The 18,669-nt window shown below is 32.5% G+C and overlaps 3 protein-coding genes across 5 annotated transcripts in view; 2 read left to right on the top strand and 1 right to left on the bottom strand.

Annotated features, from left to right (window-relative positions):
- LOC125818108 (DNA polymerase epsilon catalytic subunit A-like) overlaps positions 1 to 2,551 on the top strand; it is a 32,516-nt gene extending 29,965 nt beyond the window's left edge. For both annotated transcript variants that reach the window (XM_049497633.1, XM_049497634.1), the window contains 5 exons: positions 540 to 686; positions 883 to 1,053; positions 1,155 to 1,367; positions 1,741 to 1,847; positions 1,985 to 2,551. In XM_049497633.1, coding sequence (XP_049353590.1) covers positions 540 to 686; positions 883 to 1,053; positions 1,155 to 1,367; positions 1,741 to 1,847; positions 1,985 to 2,345 — 999 coding nt within the window. In that variant the 3' untranslated portion in view covers positions 2,346 to 2,551. The remainder of the gene's footprint in view (positions 1 to 539; positions 687 to 882; positions 1,054 to 1,154; positions 1,368 to 1,740; positions 1,848 to 1,984) is intronic.
- Positions 2,552 to 3,627: 1,076 nt separating this feature from the next.
- On the bottom strand, positions 3,628 to 7,151 carry LOC125818155 (uncharacterized). The gene is made up of 6 exons (XM_049497692.1): positions 6,984 to 7,151; positions 5,688 to 5,837; positions 5,533 to 5,606; positions 5,120 to 5,238; positions 4,469 to 4,552; positions 3,628 to 3,764 (listed from the first exon to the last, which is right to left on the bottom strand). Exons 1-6 carry the CDS (start codon positions 6,988 to 6,990, stop codon positions 3,668 to 3,670), a joined length of 531 nt encoding a protein of 176 aa, XP_049353649.1. The 5' UTR covers positions 6,991 to 7,151; the 3' UTR covers positions 3,628 to 3,667.
- Positions 7,152 to 13,007: 5,856 nt separating this feature from the next.
- LOC125818141 (flagellar radial spoke protein 5) lies at positions 13,008 to 17,402 on the top strand. 2 transcript variants are annotated; one of them, XM_049497672.1, is made up of 9 exons: positions 13,008 to 13,395; positions 14,966 to 15,050; positions 15,137 to 15,253; positions 15,872 to 15,936; positions 16,015 to 16,103; positions 16,186 to 16,265; positions 16,373 to 16,484; positions 16,729 to 16,848; positions 17,075 to 17,402. In XM_049497672.1, exons 1-9 carry the CDS (start codon positions 13,053 to 13,055, stop codon positions 17,258 to 17,260), a joined length of 1,197 nt encoding a protein of 398 aa, XP_049353629.1. In that variant the 5' UTR covers positions 13,008 to 13,052; the 3' UTR covers positions 17,261 to 17,402. The 2 variants fall into 2 exon arrangements, with proteins under 2 accessions (XP_049353629.1, XP_049353630.1); XM_049497673.1 differs by lacking the exon at positions 13,008 to 13,395 and adding an exon at positions 14,369 to 14,728.
- Positions 17,403 to 18,669: the final 1,267 nt, after the last annotated feature.

Below are 18,669 nucleotides of genomic sequence, written 5' to 3'. Positions count from 1 at the left end.
TCTCTTCCTTCATTTCTCCAAGAAACAGATTTATGCATTTAAAATCACAAAAAGATCCTTTTGTTGTGTTTAAGTCAATGCTAATACATGCATTGAGAATTTTAGATAGGAGCTGATCAGTTTGAGTCTCTAGCTGTATCCTAATGGTTCACATTTTCTTCGAATCATTAATTTACTTGAATCCCTGTTTGAGTTCACGGTGATGAATATGTTGCCCACTAGAATCTTGGCAGTATTTTCATGCTATCAATGCCCTAGCCAGCTTTCTTTGTGCTGGGAAATGATTTGTATTACCTTTTCAACCCAAATGATTTTTAGATATGATAATCTAAATGAAATTGCAATGCATCAAATCAGTAGGTAAAATCCATTTGTAAATAGGATAGAAAAAAATTGGATGCTGCTTGCTTCATGGGGTAGTCCATTATTCTGGGTAAAGAGTTCGTAAGCTAACTTTCGTTTGATGGTTCGGACAACAAATATGTTCTTTCTATCCTCATTTATTAAAGTTCCGTCTTACAATTTTCCTTTTATGATAGTACAATTATGGTGGAATTCGAGCTAGACATAGTGATGAACCTTTAGAAGTTAACTCAGAACCAGGTGAAGAAAGTGTGTGTGGTGAATCTCAAGTCGATATCGTGTCAAGCTGGAACATTGCAGAAAATTTACCGAAGGCAACTCAGGTATTTCCCCAGCTAGAAACTGTACAGGAACATTGCTTTTATTGTATGAATGAAGGTGCAACAAGATACAAGTGGACACCCCGATCTTGAAATACCAGTTAACTAGTTCGCACCATATTGCAACAGAACACAGTTGATCCTCAGTCTCCTTGATAAAATATTCTGCCTTATTATTCTATGCTGGTCTTTCATGTAGGATCGCTTCATTTTGATTGTTTCGGAGTTTATGTATGGTCCATGGAAATATGCACAAGAACAAGCTACACATCGAGTATCTGCTAGCGATGGTGATTTATGTACACCATCAATCACTGCTGCACTTGCTGAAACATTTGATTTGCAAATGGCAGAAGATCTAAAGAAGAAGGTATCTGCTAGGACTCATTCATAGGCATCCCTTGTCTTCGTCAATTTTGTGCTGAGTTCTTTAATGCGTGAGAACTTAACTTTAGAAAATTCTGCCTGCAGATTGGAACTTACTTCACTGACAAACTTCTGAAAATTGTTTGTGACCCTAATCTTCAAATGAAAGTGATGAACAACTCTCAGAAGATACAGGAGACACCAGATGCAAACTCACAATCTATTAGCCATGTCCAAAAGGGGGATCCAGCTTTAGAGTTCATTAAGCATGTCTGTGCAGTTTTGGCCCTTGACCAGAATGTGCAGCATGAAGTTCTGGTATTAAATGTTTTTCTAGCTTGAAGTTCTGGTATTAAATATGTATTAGTAAAACCTATTGACATCGTTTTTTCCGTCCGGCACTGAAAGTCTAGTCTAGCGTACAGAGGGACCCCGGTTGCTGTATAGTAACCACACGTACATCGATTGCTTAGTCTTATGTCTCCCATCCAATAAGTCTCATGAAGGCTCTGCATAACACATAGTGCTAAATTATTTAGTGATACCTGTTGAAATGTGGTGTTTTAAAGTAGCGTGTGACAGTCTATTAATGGCCAAATATATGTTGGATTCACTAGTATTGATTCTTCTGCAACAATAACATTTAATTGCAGCTCGCCATTAATTAGTTTTATTGCTTCTTATTATGCAGATCATGAGGAAAAATTTATTAAAACTTGTTCGTGTGAGGGAATTTGCTCCAGAGGCAGAATTTCGTAGTCTTTCTGTATCATATACCCTTCCAAATGTCATTTGCAGGTAAATGTAGGGGAAATATGAGTTACTTTCACCTGAAACATGAGCAGGTGGGAGTATCTGCCACTGCTGGGTTTTGTCTTCTGTAGAATATCCAGGATATTAGTTGCTTTCTAATTTCCATGATCTGTTGCTTTCAGTTACTGCAATGACTGCAGAGACCTTGACTTGTGTCGAGACAGAGCTTTGATTTCTCAGGAGTGGCGTTGTGCTGTTCCCCAGTGTGGGCAACCTTATGATCGTGAAGCAATGGAAAATGCTCTTGTTCAAATTGTTCGGCAGAGAGAGAGGCTATACCATCTTCAGGATCTAGTATGCCTAAAATGCCACCAGATTAAAGCTGCACATTTATCAGATCACTGTGCTTGTGCCGGATCATTTAGCTGCAAGGAAGATGTCTCAGATTTCCGCAATAAAATGCAAGTCTTCTTGAACATAGCCGTAAATCAAAAGTTTCAATTGCTCCAAGAATGCACTTCTTGGATTTTGGAAGCCAGATAACTACAAGTATCAGATAAGTGCACCTCATTATCAGTGACAAATCGTTTGAGCACTTAACATTTACTGGCTGCTCTGCATGGTGCAAGGCTGCCTCATGGCGTCCAAAACAAGATTTACTTTTTATTGATACACAATTACGTCCAGGTATTCGAGGAGTCCATGAAATGAGAGCTGATCTGTTTTAGAAATTCAGCTGTCTGCATGGGCTTTCGTAAATGCCCTCGAGGAGTGTCAGTTATCTATACAGCTGCACTCTTTCTTCAGAGAGGAAAAAAAGCATTTGTATTGCATCCGGTATACTCATACTTAGTTCCAGATTTGCCGGTTTGGTGGAGAACTGATTGCTATATACAGAGAGCATGCAGATAATTACTAATATGTGGCCACCAATTCAACATCTTAACAAGATTTTATGTATCATGCACTAGAAAATTTTTTTATGCTACAAGAGTTGAGCTGTATGATGTTCATATTGCAAGAACAGTGAAATGTATATAGTCATCTTTCTTTTATACTTTGATTAGTAAATGGCAATGGAAGCCTACTGTATCAAACCTTGTTGGTTGTTAAAATTAGGTGTAAGGTGTGTAGTTTCAGAATCAAACCGAACAATTGGTGAGATTTCGACACTCATGTGGCTCTAATCTATATTTAGTTTACGGAACGACTCACTAAGCTATATCTTCATGCACTACTGGGCTCTAGACCTCTAGTTATAATCCTGTCTCATACAAGATTACAGTACTGTGGACTAGTTATCTTGTCACAATTTTGACTTGTATCTGTTGTGACATTGTTACATGACAAATATATTACTTGGAATTGATTCGTTATCGTTCCACTGCATCTGTGAAATTCTGTAAGCTTCCATGTCTGAAAATATCGCACTTTTGACTTATTGTTGCTGTGTTTCAGTAAATAGCAAAAACATAGTTTTGGACACTAAGATGATAATGTCATTCACTTAACAAAACTGGAAGAATGAAAGCCATCAAACGAGGAAAAGACAACACTGATGTTTTGTGGTACTAGAAATGCAACTCTCCTAAGAACACAACTTCTAAGTTTTCTAACATATAATACGAGTTCACATGAATCCAAGTATTTTTGCACAGAACATGTACATATCAAGAAATTCACTGAATATCTATATTCATCTTTAACTGTGAACCCAAATATTATTGTATACTAACATGAGGTTGCTGTAGGAACCCTAAATCTTCAAATCCTGGATTCACATGTGTAAAACGAAACAACAATGGCGATAAAAGAGTACAAAAACAACAATTTGTTGGATGGTGAAGGAGGAGTAACTATTGTTTTCACCAGAAGGACCATTTTTTCTTGGTAGAGATATTTTCAGTCGGCTCATCCTTCTTTCTGTTCTCCATTCCCCCCTTCAGAGCCTCCAGCCTTCTCCTGCATATGGATTAAATTCAAACAAAATCTTCGACACAAGGAAGTAGGATATGCATAGTTATCAATAGAAGGACTGTTTGCGTATATAGCTTTGTTGTCAACAATGGTCTTTCAGATAGTTCTCTCCTAAAATTTCACTTTTAATTGAATAATAATAAAAAAAGACATGTCATTGATTTAAGAACAGTGGACACCATAAACCTCAAGAACTGGATTGCAAATACTCCAGCTTTGATTTTGTTCAACAACCTAGGTTCAAGTTTAAGTTAGATTCATCTCTTACAAACCAAATTCAGCTTATGCATAATATATTGTTAATCAAAGTTATAGCTGCACCTTCAATTGGCAAGATAAGATACACTACCATGGTTTAAGGAATACTACGATCCTCAAAATAATCCATCGCATATAGGATTCTGACTGGAAAATTGAGATAGAATGTCTAACCATTTGACATGACTGACTGTACCACATGCAAAGTACACAAACAAATGATCCACTAAATTGAATGCATACTACTGCCAAATTTATGGTTCTACTCCATTATAGTTATATAGCGCAAGTAATAGCATGCTTAGAGTTACTTTAAGAAAATAGAACAGTATTTACAGATTCACATTATCTAAATAAATATTATGCTAGAACCAAGAGTACCATAACAAAGTTAGGGCCCAGGAAAATAACAGAAGAATCAGTTATCATACTTGATATCAGTTACGCGACCATGTAGACTCCATCGTTGCCGAAAACCTTCCATACCTTCAACTCCGCTAGCCAAAATTAAGTGCCTAGAACAAAAGGAAGGTATTTAGAAAACATACTTATTGTATATTACTACATAGATGCTGTAAACAGAGAAGGGGCAGCAGCGGGGTAGAGGAATTGGTCGACTCATCAGACATTAGAAATTTCTTTTGCTGAACGTGGGATTACCAACTACCTTTAAGGTCAAATGATACCATCAAATTGTCAAATCTGACAAAAATGTTAAATAGGAGCAGTTATGTATCCACGGATGAGAGTTCCAATATTGTATGCTTTTTTGATAAAATCTACCCTCCCCAATCCCCGCTTGTGGGATTACACTGGGTAGTGTGTACGCAAACCTTACCCTTACCTGGACAGGTAGAGAGGCCGTTTCAAACACAATGATTAAGTAAAGTGGGTTATTTTTGTTTCACTAGAAAGCAACTACTACAAATAACTGCACACGTGATAATGGCAGTTTCATGCATATGAGCTGCGTCAATGCTCAGAGATAGCCTGTAAGTTTCAGCTGACTAAATACTTAATGAGTCATTGTCAAGGAAAAGACAGAATCAGTAATATCATTACTAAATTTTACTCTAACAAACCTCTCCAGTGATGTGACTTCTGATTCTAGTTGAGTGGCTCTTTCCTTTGCTTGATCAAGAGGCATTGACATCCCTAATTTCTGTTCACTATCTTGAAGGCGTTGCCTGAGCTCCTTATCCTACAGATGACAACTTCAGATTAACAACAGCTATGCTTCAATCCCAAGAAAATTGAAGTCAGCTATATGAATACTCACTGAGCATGTTCCCATTTTAAATTCATCGAAAGCAAACATTATATAAAAGAAAAAAAAGATGTAATAGAAATTTTCTATATTTCCTACTAGCATAAGAATCTCTAAACAACATAAATTTATTTCTTCAAGCAACCAAAATCTCATTTAAAATACATGAAAATCAACTTTATATGAGCAAACATTTTAAAAGATTAACTCCTTTGTTATCATTCTCACCCTTCTCTCTGCACATTGCCGATATAAAGCAATCTCATCCTGACAGAATGGCTCGATATCATTGATTTGTAAGCCTAAATCAGAAAAACCTTGACTTGATGAGTATTTTAAACCACATGAGTCAGAGAAGGATCATCGAGGAAAAGAAGACATACAGAGGAACAGATTCCTCAAGATTCCGTCACAGAGATCAACACCTTCAAGTACATGAGACGCTATCTCAGGTGGAATGACTGGTGATGGAGGGCCCATCATCAGATCATCACCCACCAGGATGGTTTCCTCCATAGTCTGCTGTGAATCAACTAAAAGACAATACAACAAAATATCAAGCATAAGTCAAACTGTTGAATCCTTTGCACTGCCTCTTTCACAATATAATTAACCAAATGCAAAAGAACAAGTAATGTTGAGTCTCAGAAGCTGAGGCTGAAGTCTCTAAAAAGGTCCTTTTATATGTCTGTTCTTTTCTTTCGTTCAAACGGTATTTTCAAAGGCAAAAAAAGAAAAAAATGCTAAGATTTTAAAACTGTATGTAATGCAAAAAAAATAATATATGGACAAAGAAATTAACATATTTGTAATTAAGTGAAATGTGAAGTAAAAATAGTGCCAATTAAATTCAAACACCATTTTAAATTGTGAACCCAACTACAAAGACAAAATCTTACTTCTAATTAACACTAGTATGTAGTTTTGTAATTTTGTTATTATAAATCTCTAATTTCCTATAGCTCAGACCCTAATCCCAGTACCTTCATACACACTAAATCATTAACAATTATTTTTTTATTTTTCACGTTATAGTTATCTTTAGTGCTTCCCTCTTTAAAACATAGCCCCTTGCATTGCGGCGCATGCTTAATGCCTTGGTTCTTGAACCAAAGATTAGTTGAGGTCAAGCACCAACTTATGTTGTGTAATCTATATGATCATCTCATACCATGTAGAGGTGCATACCGTGAAGAAGTGTGTGGCCATCTCTATCTAAAAGCTTAGAGCCATTGTTAGAGAGAATATAACTTTTAATTACTTAATTATATTATATCTCAACGTGTTGCACCAAACTCCAGGGCTTAAGCCTGCCTGAAGTGTGTTATTAAATACATTGTTTTTAAGCAAGCAAATACTTTGTATAAATTCATGTTAGTACAAATGACATGCACAATATTACACAACTGAATGCAAGAATGAGTTTCCATAATACCATTTCAGCCAATATTTCTTAACACATGAATAATCTGCCTATGACAATTGACACAAGAAAACCATGGTAACATTTCTAATTTACTGAATAATATACATTCTTTCGGCTCAAGAAAACATTTCTAATTTACTGAATAATATACATTCTTTCGGCTCAAGAAAATCAAAATGAAAGCTTGGGGAAAGGGGAAAATTAAAAAAAATTTGTTGAAGAGAGAAATAATATGCAAAGAGTTTTGAGTTACCATCCATGGTGTCCTCCTTTTGCTATGACCCAGCAGATGTTCAATTCTACGCACCAAAGAAGTGATTTTTCACAGACCCTCAATGAGTTTCTCCAAGATCCCAAGTCAATACAGATGCACAGGGTACTTTGGTACGTGGACGACTGTATTTCTTGTGTTTGGCGAAAAAAAAAAAGGTTTTGCAACAGAATGCTGCACTTTGCTACAAAACAAACCAAAAGAAAGTTATGAGAGTAGAAGAGAAAGATCTTTTATTTTTCCATCGTGCAAGTATAATCTCCTATTTAGTACCATTATCTGCAAATTCGAACAAACTTCAATTCCCACAGCTCATTCTCATCCAAACAAAAATTATAGCATTCTAAATTTATAGAGTTAAGGAACCAGCAAGCAACAAAGAGATTAATCACAATCCAAATCAATCAAAACATTATCATACAGATAAGCAACTGAAATGAAAAACATTTCACACCATTTTCAAACTTTAGATAACTCCCACACAGATATCAACAACAACATATCCAATGCAATCCCACAAGTTGGTTCTGTTGTATACAAACCTTACCCCTACCTTTATGTTGCTCGAACTCTTAAAAAATGCCACTGGGTCCGTGTCGAATTCTCCAAAAGTAGTGTATTTTTGGAGAATTCAACATGGGTGCGACATCCAAAGTGAAGGGGGTAAAGAGATTGTTTTCGATAAAGATGTCAATAAGTAATTTATTCAGTGAAGCATATTGTCAAACACTATGTGGGCATCAAGTCATCCTAAGCATTGTGCATTCAAGAAGCTAAACTACCACCCCAATACATGGAATTTAGTGTTAACAAGCTCTGTCAATACACTTTTAAGCTATAAAAATTCTGCATTCAGTTCAAGATTAATTACTCTATCATGTCTAAGTACTTCATTAAGCAAGAAACTCAAAAGGGTGAGAAGAGAAAAAATAAATTACCAGATTTCGGAATCGAAAGAAAAATGCCAAAAAAAAAAAAAAAAACACAACCAAATTGATGAAAATATAGGGAATATGCTAAACCTCGAGTTTGGTGAGGGATAACAGATAATTAGTCTCCTCAATAGTTTTAGAATGCTATTTGTTTCGTTTTTTATTTTGGGTTTAATTATCTTGAATTGTAGTGTTATTTTTATGCTATATTGAGGGGAGATAATAATTTGGGAATAACTAATTCTGGATAATTTGTTTCCTTACTAAAAAAGTCAAAGTGTGTTAAAATATTTTTAAAAAGTTTTTTTCTTAAAAATAAAAAGTAAAAAACTGGTATGTTATATAGATAACAATATTAATAAATTATTAGGTACTTAAAATCAATTTTGAAAAGATGAACAAAAATTTTTTTTTATGATAAGGAAAATCAGGCAACCGCTACCATTTGGGTGCGCACAGGGTAAAACCCCACTCCTATGAGATAGCTCGCAAACCACATAGGAGAGATAGACCGCACTAGACAAGCCCAGTGCAACGGGCTCGACCCAGAAGACAAATTCCTTGCTTTTGCTGGCAAGGGATTTTGCACTTGAGACCTTCAACATGGAAGTCCTAAGCCTAAATCACTGGGTCATCCTGAAGGATCGAACAAAGAAAATTAAATCTTAAACCATAATTAAACAAATTGAATTTTAGTATATCATAGAAACAACCTTTTGTTATGCACAAATCAAGAAACATTATCTTTTGTTGGATGAAGGTTTTTTCTTAAATCAAATTAAATAAGGAATATAAGTTAATTAAAAAGGAAGATATTTAAATAATTTATTTTTTAAGTTAAGGATTTCGATTTTTAATCTATAGATAGAAATGTCTAACTAAGCATGTGCATTTGTCAATATATTAAACTAAGATTTAAATTAAGGAAATGATATTTTATTAACTACTTAATAAATTACTTAGATCAATAGCATTAATAGTGCTTCTTGTTAGATTAGATATTCAATAATTTACGATCAATAACATTTCAAAACTCGCATTAACTCTATATTGTATTTTGCATGGATAATAAATCATATCATATTATACTCTCTTTTTTTCTTCAGTATATCATATTATATTAAAAGTGAGAATTTTAGGCAAAAGTTAAATTACGATTTTATTCTTATATTAAATTTAAATGTTATAAATTATTTAATAAATTAAATATTAAATAGTAAATCATTATATTAGTACATGAATTAACCATCATAAAATATCTTGAATATATATTCTTTGTATTAATTTCATGTTGGAGTAAATTAATGATTTTTTTTTTGTTCATAGTCTAATCGAAAATATGAATGGGTTATGTTTGTCCTTTCACAAAAAGAAAAAAATCATACAAGCTTATATTATATTCTTTTTACATATATAAATATTTGTATTAATGTGTGAAGTATATTACCATAAATTTTATTACTACTAACTCTCCATTATATGAATATATGTAACTCCCACTAATTATATTCATTGTGGTTTTTAGTCGCATCTCTCATTCTCATTTATGATCTCAAATGGATTAATGTCATATTCATGACAACTTTTTGTGTTCCTCAATCGTATTCTATAAATAATGATATTTGACATACTATTATACACACTTAGGGCATCTCCAACCTTGAACTCTATTTTACTCTCCAAATATAAAATTTTATATTTTTTCAGATAATCAACTCCAATCCAATTCTCTATTTTACTCTTTAAAAACGATTTTTTTCTCTCTCTCCTTAATATTATATTATTATTTCTATTTCATTCTTATTTTCTTATTTCATAATATAAATCCTTTCTTTCTTTTTCCCAAATACTTACTTTATATAATTTTCATGTGATATAAGATTTTATTTTTTCAATTTTTTTAATTTAATATAAAATTATATATTAATTTTTTCAAATTTTTTTATTTAATATAAAATTTTCTAAGCTCTCTTCTCTTAGCTTGTCCCTTTTTATTTGTTTTGTTTAGTGTTTATGTTTCTTATTTGTTGTTGTTGTACAACTTTCTATTGTTTTGTTGTTATTATTGAGAATTTACAGTGGTTTGTTGCTTTATATACATTAGCCTAGCATGTGGTATTTTAGTATCCTCATTTGAATATTGTATTTTCACAATAACTTGTTATTTTTACTTTATGCGCTTTTAATCAATTTTATAATTAAGAATCTACTCTTTTTATTAGGAAGATGTATTTTCTATCGTAAAAAAGGTGATTTTTTTAGTAAATACCAATAGATTTGAAGAGGATAAAATATGTCATTTGCAATACAAAATTTACATGAAATATTTTGGGATAAACATGAAACTCACGTTCCCAGAACTAGTGTATATATAATTGTAACTTAATAATAAAAAAATAGCAAATTTCAAAAGTTACACCCATTCAAAAGGAAATGTAAAACAATTTAAGATTTTTTGGTAGTAATTCAACTAGATTTTAATAAAATATCGTTTATATATCACTAAAATAACGACAATAACATGAAAAGATGAACAATGAGCAACAAACATGTAACTATAAAATGTAATTAAAAGACAAGAAGACAAAATAAGTGATGAGAAAAATAAAAAGCATTAAATGCACAATCAACATTCTAAGGATGTCCAACATTATTTTCTTCTCCAACATTGTTATTAGCAACAACCTCATTAACTTGTATCTTCCTTTGTTCAAGTTGAACCCTCTTAACATCAATTAACTTTAACAAACCCTTTATTTCCCCAACATTTACTTTCATTGAAGAGTTTGTTTCCCTTTGAAAAGTTCATTGAAGAGGTTCTCCATTTCCTTCTTCTCAAGAGTTTCCTCTAATATCTTCTTCCCATTTTTTCACAATTGGTTGAAGAAAGTTGTTATGTATAGTTACCTTGTGTTTTGGAAAAGCTATATAATCATTTACTATGTAGTGCCTCTGTTATGAATTTGAAGATTGAAAAAGTGATATATGATGCGAACACAAAATACAAAGGCTTAATCAATGCTATTGCTTTTCAATTAGGTGTGAACAGAACTAGATGGTGTTAATACCAGATGCAAAACGACTATCAAATAATGATAATAAGAAGAAATTTAATGAAGTGAAATTCAAGAGGTCTAAAATCACTTGTAGTATGTGATACACAAGTGATAACTATATGTAATTATACACTAAATTTATAAATGATTTTGTAAAATCTAAATAGACAAAAAATGATTATCTATTACGTATATATTCTATCTAGTCAAAAAATTGTTTTTCTTTATAATACAAATGATCTTTTTAGTGAAAATTAAATATTATAGTGGTTTCTCATATATGTTTATTGTAATTAAAGATATATATTATATTAATTTGTGGTATATGTGTTGGTATAGTTAAATTATTTGGTGTATGTGTATGTGTTTGTAGTATATGTGTTGGTATAGTTAAATTACTGAATATTTTTACATAGAAAGAAGCAATTTTAAGAAAGGTGAAATCGAATTTGCATAGTCAAAAGGAAAGAGAGAACTATCTTTTACATAGATAGAAAAAATACTAAAGAAGTGAGAAAATTAATATATTTTTATATATATAAAATAGGTAACTATATGACTACAATTATGGTTGGAAAGACGAGAAATAATACCATAATTATCACTTTCATTAAATCCACCCATTATCCCCAAAAATAGGGAAGAATATACTGCTAAATAATATATAAATAAATTTCATTTTTTTTGGTTATGTTCGTAATTAAAAAACTAGTTTTGTAATTAAAAAGGAATATATACATATATTATTAATAAAGTAGTAAATACTATATTCTTGTAATTTTCATTATTTTTTATCATGTATAAAATAATTTATAGGTTATCTTATAATTAATATATGTATTAATTATATAATTTCTAAATTACAAGTCAAACACTTAATTAAATATATTAAATTGTATTCATAATAAGAGCATATTATCAGACATGATTATTTATGTAAGATTTAATAGATAAATAATTTAAACCTTTAACCAGCTATCAAAAGTATAAAATGTAGGATAAAAACTAGTTATGTTGTTCAAGTATATATCAAATAAAATGGAATAAAATATAAATATTTCATTTCATTTTCATTTGGCCTCGATCAGTATAAATGTATCCTTTCATTTGGTCTCAGTTGGTATTGATGTCCTTAAACTTTGAATTTATACAATTAAACATTTAAATTTGTATGAAGTTGAATAAGTAGACACACACATTGTACATTACGCAACACAAATAGTTTGAGTGTATTTCAATTTCCACGTGAATTGTCATGTAAGACACTATGTCTATTTGCTCAACTATATACCAAATTTAAATGTCTATGTGAGCATAATCAAATTTGAAGAGCATAAATGTCAAGTAAAACTAAATTAAACACATTTATGTATCATACTTTTTAAAGATAAGGGTCGAAAACACGTCTAAACTATTTCACTTTATTGAGTTTCCTACCTAAACTATCATCAGTTAATGCTTAGCAAAACACACCTACACATTCACTAGATCAAAATTTTGTCTAAAAATACTTCTAGACGCATTTGTTTGTAAAATTTTCGTCCACCTGACATACGCTCTATTTGCTGACATACTAATTTTTTAAAATTCTATACTCTCCATCGAAAATATTGATGTCATGACAGAGACGAGAGCACTAGTAAGAAAATGAAGAAGAAGATTATGAATGTCATGATTGAAATAAAATAATTTACACAATAATAATTTTAATCTTTAACCTTAACTTTTAATCTAATATTTTTGGGAAATGGAATTATTTTTCCATGTAGCAGAATTTTTAAGCAAGAAAATGAGTATAAAAAAATCATCCGATCCGAAGTTAATCAAGATGTGTTTCGCTAACTTTTGGATTATAATCAGTAATAAACTCACGCTCTCAATAATATTCAAGTACGAAACTCAATAAAAAGATATAGTTTAAATATATTTTTGACGTTTTTAACTCGACTTTTGAACATATAGTAGGGTCATAATCGTCATTACACAAGTATACATCCAGAACCTTCACCTGAAAACGAAAGGTTCAATTCAAAGCTAGTCGAAACTCGAATCGGAGAGCAAAAATGGGGTCGACTGCCATTTATACACAACAAGCATTCTGCAATCTCCAAAAATTCACCCCTTTAAGCTACGCTAGCAGCTGTAGAAGTATAAGGAGTAGGAGAAAATGTGCGGTTCCGATTAGGTGTTGCTCGCCGTCGCCGGCGGCGGAGGTAGCGACGGCGGCGAAAGAAAACCGGCGGGAATTGCTGAAGAACGGCGACGATAATCTGGAAATATGCAGAGTATTGAACGGGATGTGGCAAACTAGTGGTGGATGGGGAAGAATCGATCGAAACGACGCCGTTGAAGCTATGCTTAATTATGCAGACGCTGGGCTTTCTACTTTCGACATGGCTGACCACTGTATGAATTAGTTTATATTTTTTTAACTAATTATGTGGTTTTAATTTTTCATTTTATATGATTATGATTACGAACCATTAACATATTTTTAGTTTAAGATTGTACACTTCAAAATTCTTTCTTTGCTTTGTAAAATTCGTGTCAAGTTAAAATAAATTGAAATGGAGGAAGTATGAGTATCTATTCTTGTGTATAATGAATTTTGAATTTTATTTTGCCTACTTTTTATATTTTGAAAGAAAAATTAATGAAAATTTGATTCCGCTATTTTATACGTATGGCAAGTAGTGATTGTGGTTTGTTAACCTCATACGTTGCGTTTTTTTTTTTTGATTTTCCACCCGGTGTTTGGAGCCCACATTGGAGCTCCGACTAAATTCGGATTGCGCTCTGCAGGGCTCATTCGGGGGTGGCACTCCCAACATGATTTTCTCTGTACCCAAGTCTTGAACTCAAGACCTTTGGTTAAGGGTGAAACAATCCACCAGTGCACCACAACCCATGTTGGTCATACGTTGCATGTTATTGTCACAGTTTGTGTTAGATGTTCTTGTGTGTTATGTTTGGACACGTCTGCATATCTGTTATTTTTTGGATTTTCCCTATTAACCCCTTTTTCTTTTGAGAATTTTCAATTTCTTACCACAGATGTTGTATTTGCACTTATGGTCCTCTCATGCCAACAACGTTCATTTTGACAAGGATATATGTTAGGTGAAGTTACACATTTGACCACTCAGCCTAAAATATTACTAACAAAATGCTAGCTAGTATACATATATTATACATTTCTCGGCTATTTTTTTTTGGGTGCGTGACTATTTAAGTTAATTTTCCTTTTTTAAAAAGGAGAGAGAATTTGGAAATGTTGTCCAAATATTTCTGGACAGACAATGGATAAGGAGCTAAAAGATCAAAACCAGATAAGAGAAGCCTTATTTCAAATGAACTAGTGACTAGTCATATTTTGGTTGTCATTCTAGGTAAAGTGGGATGGTTCTTCAACTACCCTTTAAACTATTTTATTGATCAAGAATGGTAGAGCTCTTGAACAACAGTTTTCGTCAGTTCTCGTTGAACTCTATCAAGATTAAGTCTTTTAGAGCAAATGAAGCAAGGACATTAATGCCAAGGCCATTCCAGTGCTTGTTAACTGAAGATAAGCAACGGGCTATAGTTAAGAATGGGAAAGATTCACTGGATATATGTAGAGTTGTCAATGGGACGTGGCAGACTAGTGGTGGATGGGGAAGAATTGAACGAGACACTGCAGTTAATGCTATGCTTCAATATGCTGATGCTGGACTTAACACTTTTGACTTGGCTGATATATGTAAAAATTAATCTTCTTGTTTATTGTTGCTCCTATGCTTACATTGCTTAAGTCATAATTTCATGCTGGTGGAATGTTTTCTCTGTGGCGCGTGACTTGTATTGTATTAATCGATCTAATTTTGTTGATACATGCTAACGGAACATATTTTGTAGGATTAGAGAAGTGTTTGAGTTGGATAACAAAGACTTGATGCTTGTAAGTAAAAAAATTTTCTTATCATTGTTGGCCTTGCAGATGGACCTGCGGAAGATCTTTATGGCATCTTCATTAACAGAGTACGTAGAGAGCGCCCACCAGAACTTCTAGAAACTGTGAGAGGGTGAGTAACAAAGGCATTAGAATTTTCTGTGTTGAGCTTGAGGGAGGAATTCAACCCGTAAAGTTATTCTTCTGATTTACCTCCAGTCTTACCAAATGGGTGCCACCACCGGTCAAGATGACCCGCAGTTTTGTCAGTGAGAGCATTGATGTTTCAAGAAGAAGGATGGATGTTGCAGCCTTGGACATGCTTCAATTTCATTGGTAATAACCTTCTCTAGTCTTTGCTAATATGTCATTGTTCACGTGTTAGGAAATGGCAGTGATAAATTAATAATAGACGGTTCATCTGATGTTTAGATATGAAATAACACCAAGTAGTTACAGCTCTTCTTATCATCTTGGGATTTAAAGTGGTTTAGCACAAAAAGAGCTTACTGTAAGTTGCACAAGACAGTAGGTCAAGAAAAACTTATCTTGTTCTACTCTTACCGGAGTACAATACAAAATTATTTTGTAATGAAATTTCGTTTCCTTGAGGTTTTCGATCTTCTGAGATGAAGCATTTGAGCAATATCTTGAGAAATGAGTTTTCATGTTTCCTTCTGAAATGTTATCCTTTAAGTGGACAAAATTGCTTCAACATGTTAAGTTCCACTTCCTAAATATGTAGTATATCACGATCTTTACCTTTATGAACTTCAAGTTGAACTGTCTCACAAGTCATATCAGACAAATTTTGGCCCTTGGGATCCGAGAAGAATTCTTTTATTTATTGCACTAATCCAGGCTGCATCATAGTCTTTACGGTCATCAACTGAAATAATTCGGAATCAAAACTGTTAGTTTCTCTTACTCTTTGTTGTTCTGCTTGAAAACCAGGTGGGACTACTCTAATCCTGGATACTTAGACGCACTAAAGCACCTCACGGATCTCAAAGGAGAAGGTTAGTTGTATATTTCTGTCTTGGAGCTTTCATCTCAGAGTTGTCGATAGGCTACATAGTGACACATCTTACATGCAGGCAAGATTAAGACCATTGCTCTGACTAATTTTGACACTGAGAGATTAAGGATAATTCTGGAAAATGGGATTCCGGTTGTTAGCAATCAGGTATCGAGTTCTAGGCAGTTCGCATTGTTCTGCTCTTTACTTCGTATTTTCAGCTTTGAAGTAAAAGGATTTGTTTCTGCAGGTACAACATTCAATTGTTGACATGCGTCCTCAACAGAAAATGGCAGAGCTTTGTCAGCTTACAGGAGTCAAACTTATAACGTCTCTCTCTCTCTCAACTTGTTAGAACGATATGATTTATTTAATCGGTTAATGTGATTGTCTAATAACGTGACTCTGATGTATTACTAAATTTTGTTTGAATGCAGGTATGGAACAGTAATGGGAGGGTTATTATCTGAAAAGTTCCTCGATACCAACTTAACGATACCTTTTGCTGGCCCTGCATTGAACACTCCTTCACTACAGAAGTACAAAAGGGTAATTACCCTGGAAAAAATGTTTGAATGTGTTATGCCAACATAGAAACTTCATAACTAATAACCTTCAAATCCTAGATCCACCTATATTTGGGGAACCGGAGCTTAACAAACTGTATTATGTGCCCTCGTGTTTTGTTGGCATTAGAAATGTGCTCTTTTTTTACAGCAAGATATAGTTCCGTATTGTATTATATGAGGTATTTGGATCAACAAATTTACTGTGTTTCAAAAAACAATTGCAGATGATTGATGCTTGGGGAGGGTGGAGCCTCTTTCAAGAGTTGCTCAGGACACTGAAAACTGTTTCCAACAAACATGGAGTCTCCATTCCAACAGTTGCTGTGAGATTTATACTGGATCAGGTATTTTCCAGTTTTCATCATTTTCTCGCGTACCGAAAGAGAACAATTAGTTTAAGTTATATACACCGTCAATGCAAAGTATCTTTTACTCTAAATGTGGAATCTTTTATCTCGAGAATAAGACAAACTAGGATGACCTGATACACTAACGGTGTATATAACTTAAACTCGAAAAAGATTCATGTCAATCTGTTTCATTTTGACAAAAACTGTTGCACAACTGCAGCCAGCCGTGGCAGGATCAATGATAGGTGTTAGGCTTGGTCTGTCACAACATATTAAAGATGCCAATGCTGTGTTTTCTCTTGTTCTTGATGAAGAAGACATTAGCAACATCCTACAAGTTACAAACAAGGGCAGAGATCTTCAAAAAGTTATTGGCGACTGCGGGGATGAATACAGGCGTGCTTAGAGCCACAAGGGCGGAGAAATTCACTTGATATGTATAAATAATCTATCGAGAACCTCGATAAGAAAAAAAAGGTTATGTTTTATTAAAATTAATAAACTTCAAACCCTGGATCATTCATTATCTTCTCTATAAACTTGTATAGTTGTAGTTTTATTTTTATTTTTATGTATTATTGCTATCTAGTGTAGATAAACCTAAAAAATATCATCATAACTAATCTGTACTTAAATATACAACAATGAATGAAAGTTTCTTTTGATTAGTATATATATGTCATATCTGATTTTCTCCATATTACAAAATGAACAACAAGAAACTTTATTGTGCATCTTTTTTCACTAAATTTTAATAAGATATTTTAAATTTGAAGTAAAAATTAGGTCTGTGTATATTGTTATTGCTATAAACTTTGAATGAAATGTATTCAGACACAATATTCAAAATTCTAGTGAAGTTAACTCAAGATGAATTTTTTTGTTGGGATAATTTCAATGATAAATAGGGATTTTAGTTTTTCAAGAGGAGACTAATCACAACTATTAGCACGTCAAGTTTGGATAATTTTGTTAAAAAGAAGAGTACTAATGACATTTAACTTTTTAATTTTTAGAGTTTTCTTTTTAAATCCTTGAAGTTTAATTTTGACGTATACCGTATAATTTATGTTGATTTCAAATATTACATTGAATTGTCCTCACTCATAGAAGTATTACAACCTCTTCACTTAATTTATAGAGTCGATTTTAATCAAAATGTTATTTTTTTTTTTCAATATAACTTGTCAACAATTATGTCGTTAGTGTGAATTGCAATTTCTGACTAATGACGTGTTAGTTAATTATTTGTTTGCTTAATTATTAATTATCAATAGACAAGACCACGAAGAAATTATACTAATAACGATATCAGAGATTAGCATTGTTTTAAGACTGCATGAGTCTATATTGTTGACCACTCCTTTCTCGTTAGCTATTAAAACTATGGTCTGTATTGTTGACATCTCCTTTCTCGTTAACTATATATATATATATATATATATATATATTAATTAATCCACAATAGTGATAATATCTAACAATCTAAATTTAATTTCAATCCATAGTGTATATTCTAATTAATTTATGGTATTACATTGAGTTATTTTGTATAACCACTTTACTTAGATTTGAAATATATTTATACTTTTTCCTAAATTAAACAAGTTATTTTTTATTCATATTATTATTTTTTTAAATTTATATTTGTGATGTGATCTGGAACTATTTAAGAAGTTGCCAAGAAAAAATAATTCTCAATCTTTTAAATTAATATTTTTTGTCCTTACCCTTTTCTTACTGTCATATAAACATTTAGTAATATAAACATTATATTAGACATTCATAATAATAGTACAATAATAATATCTACAT

Source organism: Solanum verrucosum, unplaced genomic scaffold, assembly GCF_900185275.1.
Source record: "Solanum verrucosum unplaced genomic scaffold, falcon-dt-bn FXZP01000253.1, whole genome shotgun sequence".
Taxonomy (NCBI): Eukaryota; Viridiplantae; Streptophyta; class Magnoliopsida; order Solanales; family Solanaceae; genus Solanum; species Solanum verrucosum.
The sequence above is the reverse complement of the archived record's forward strand: the minus strand, read 5'-3'. Positions and strand labels throughout refer to the sequence as shown.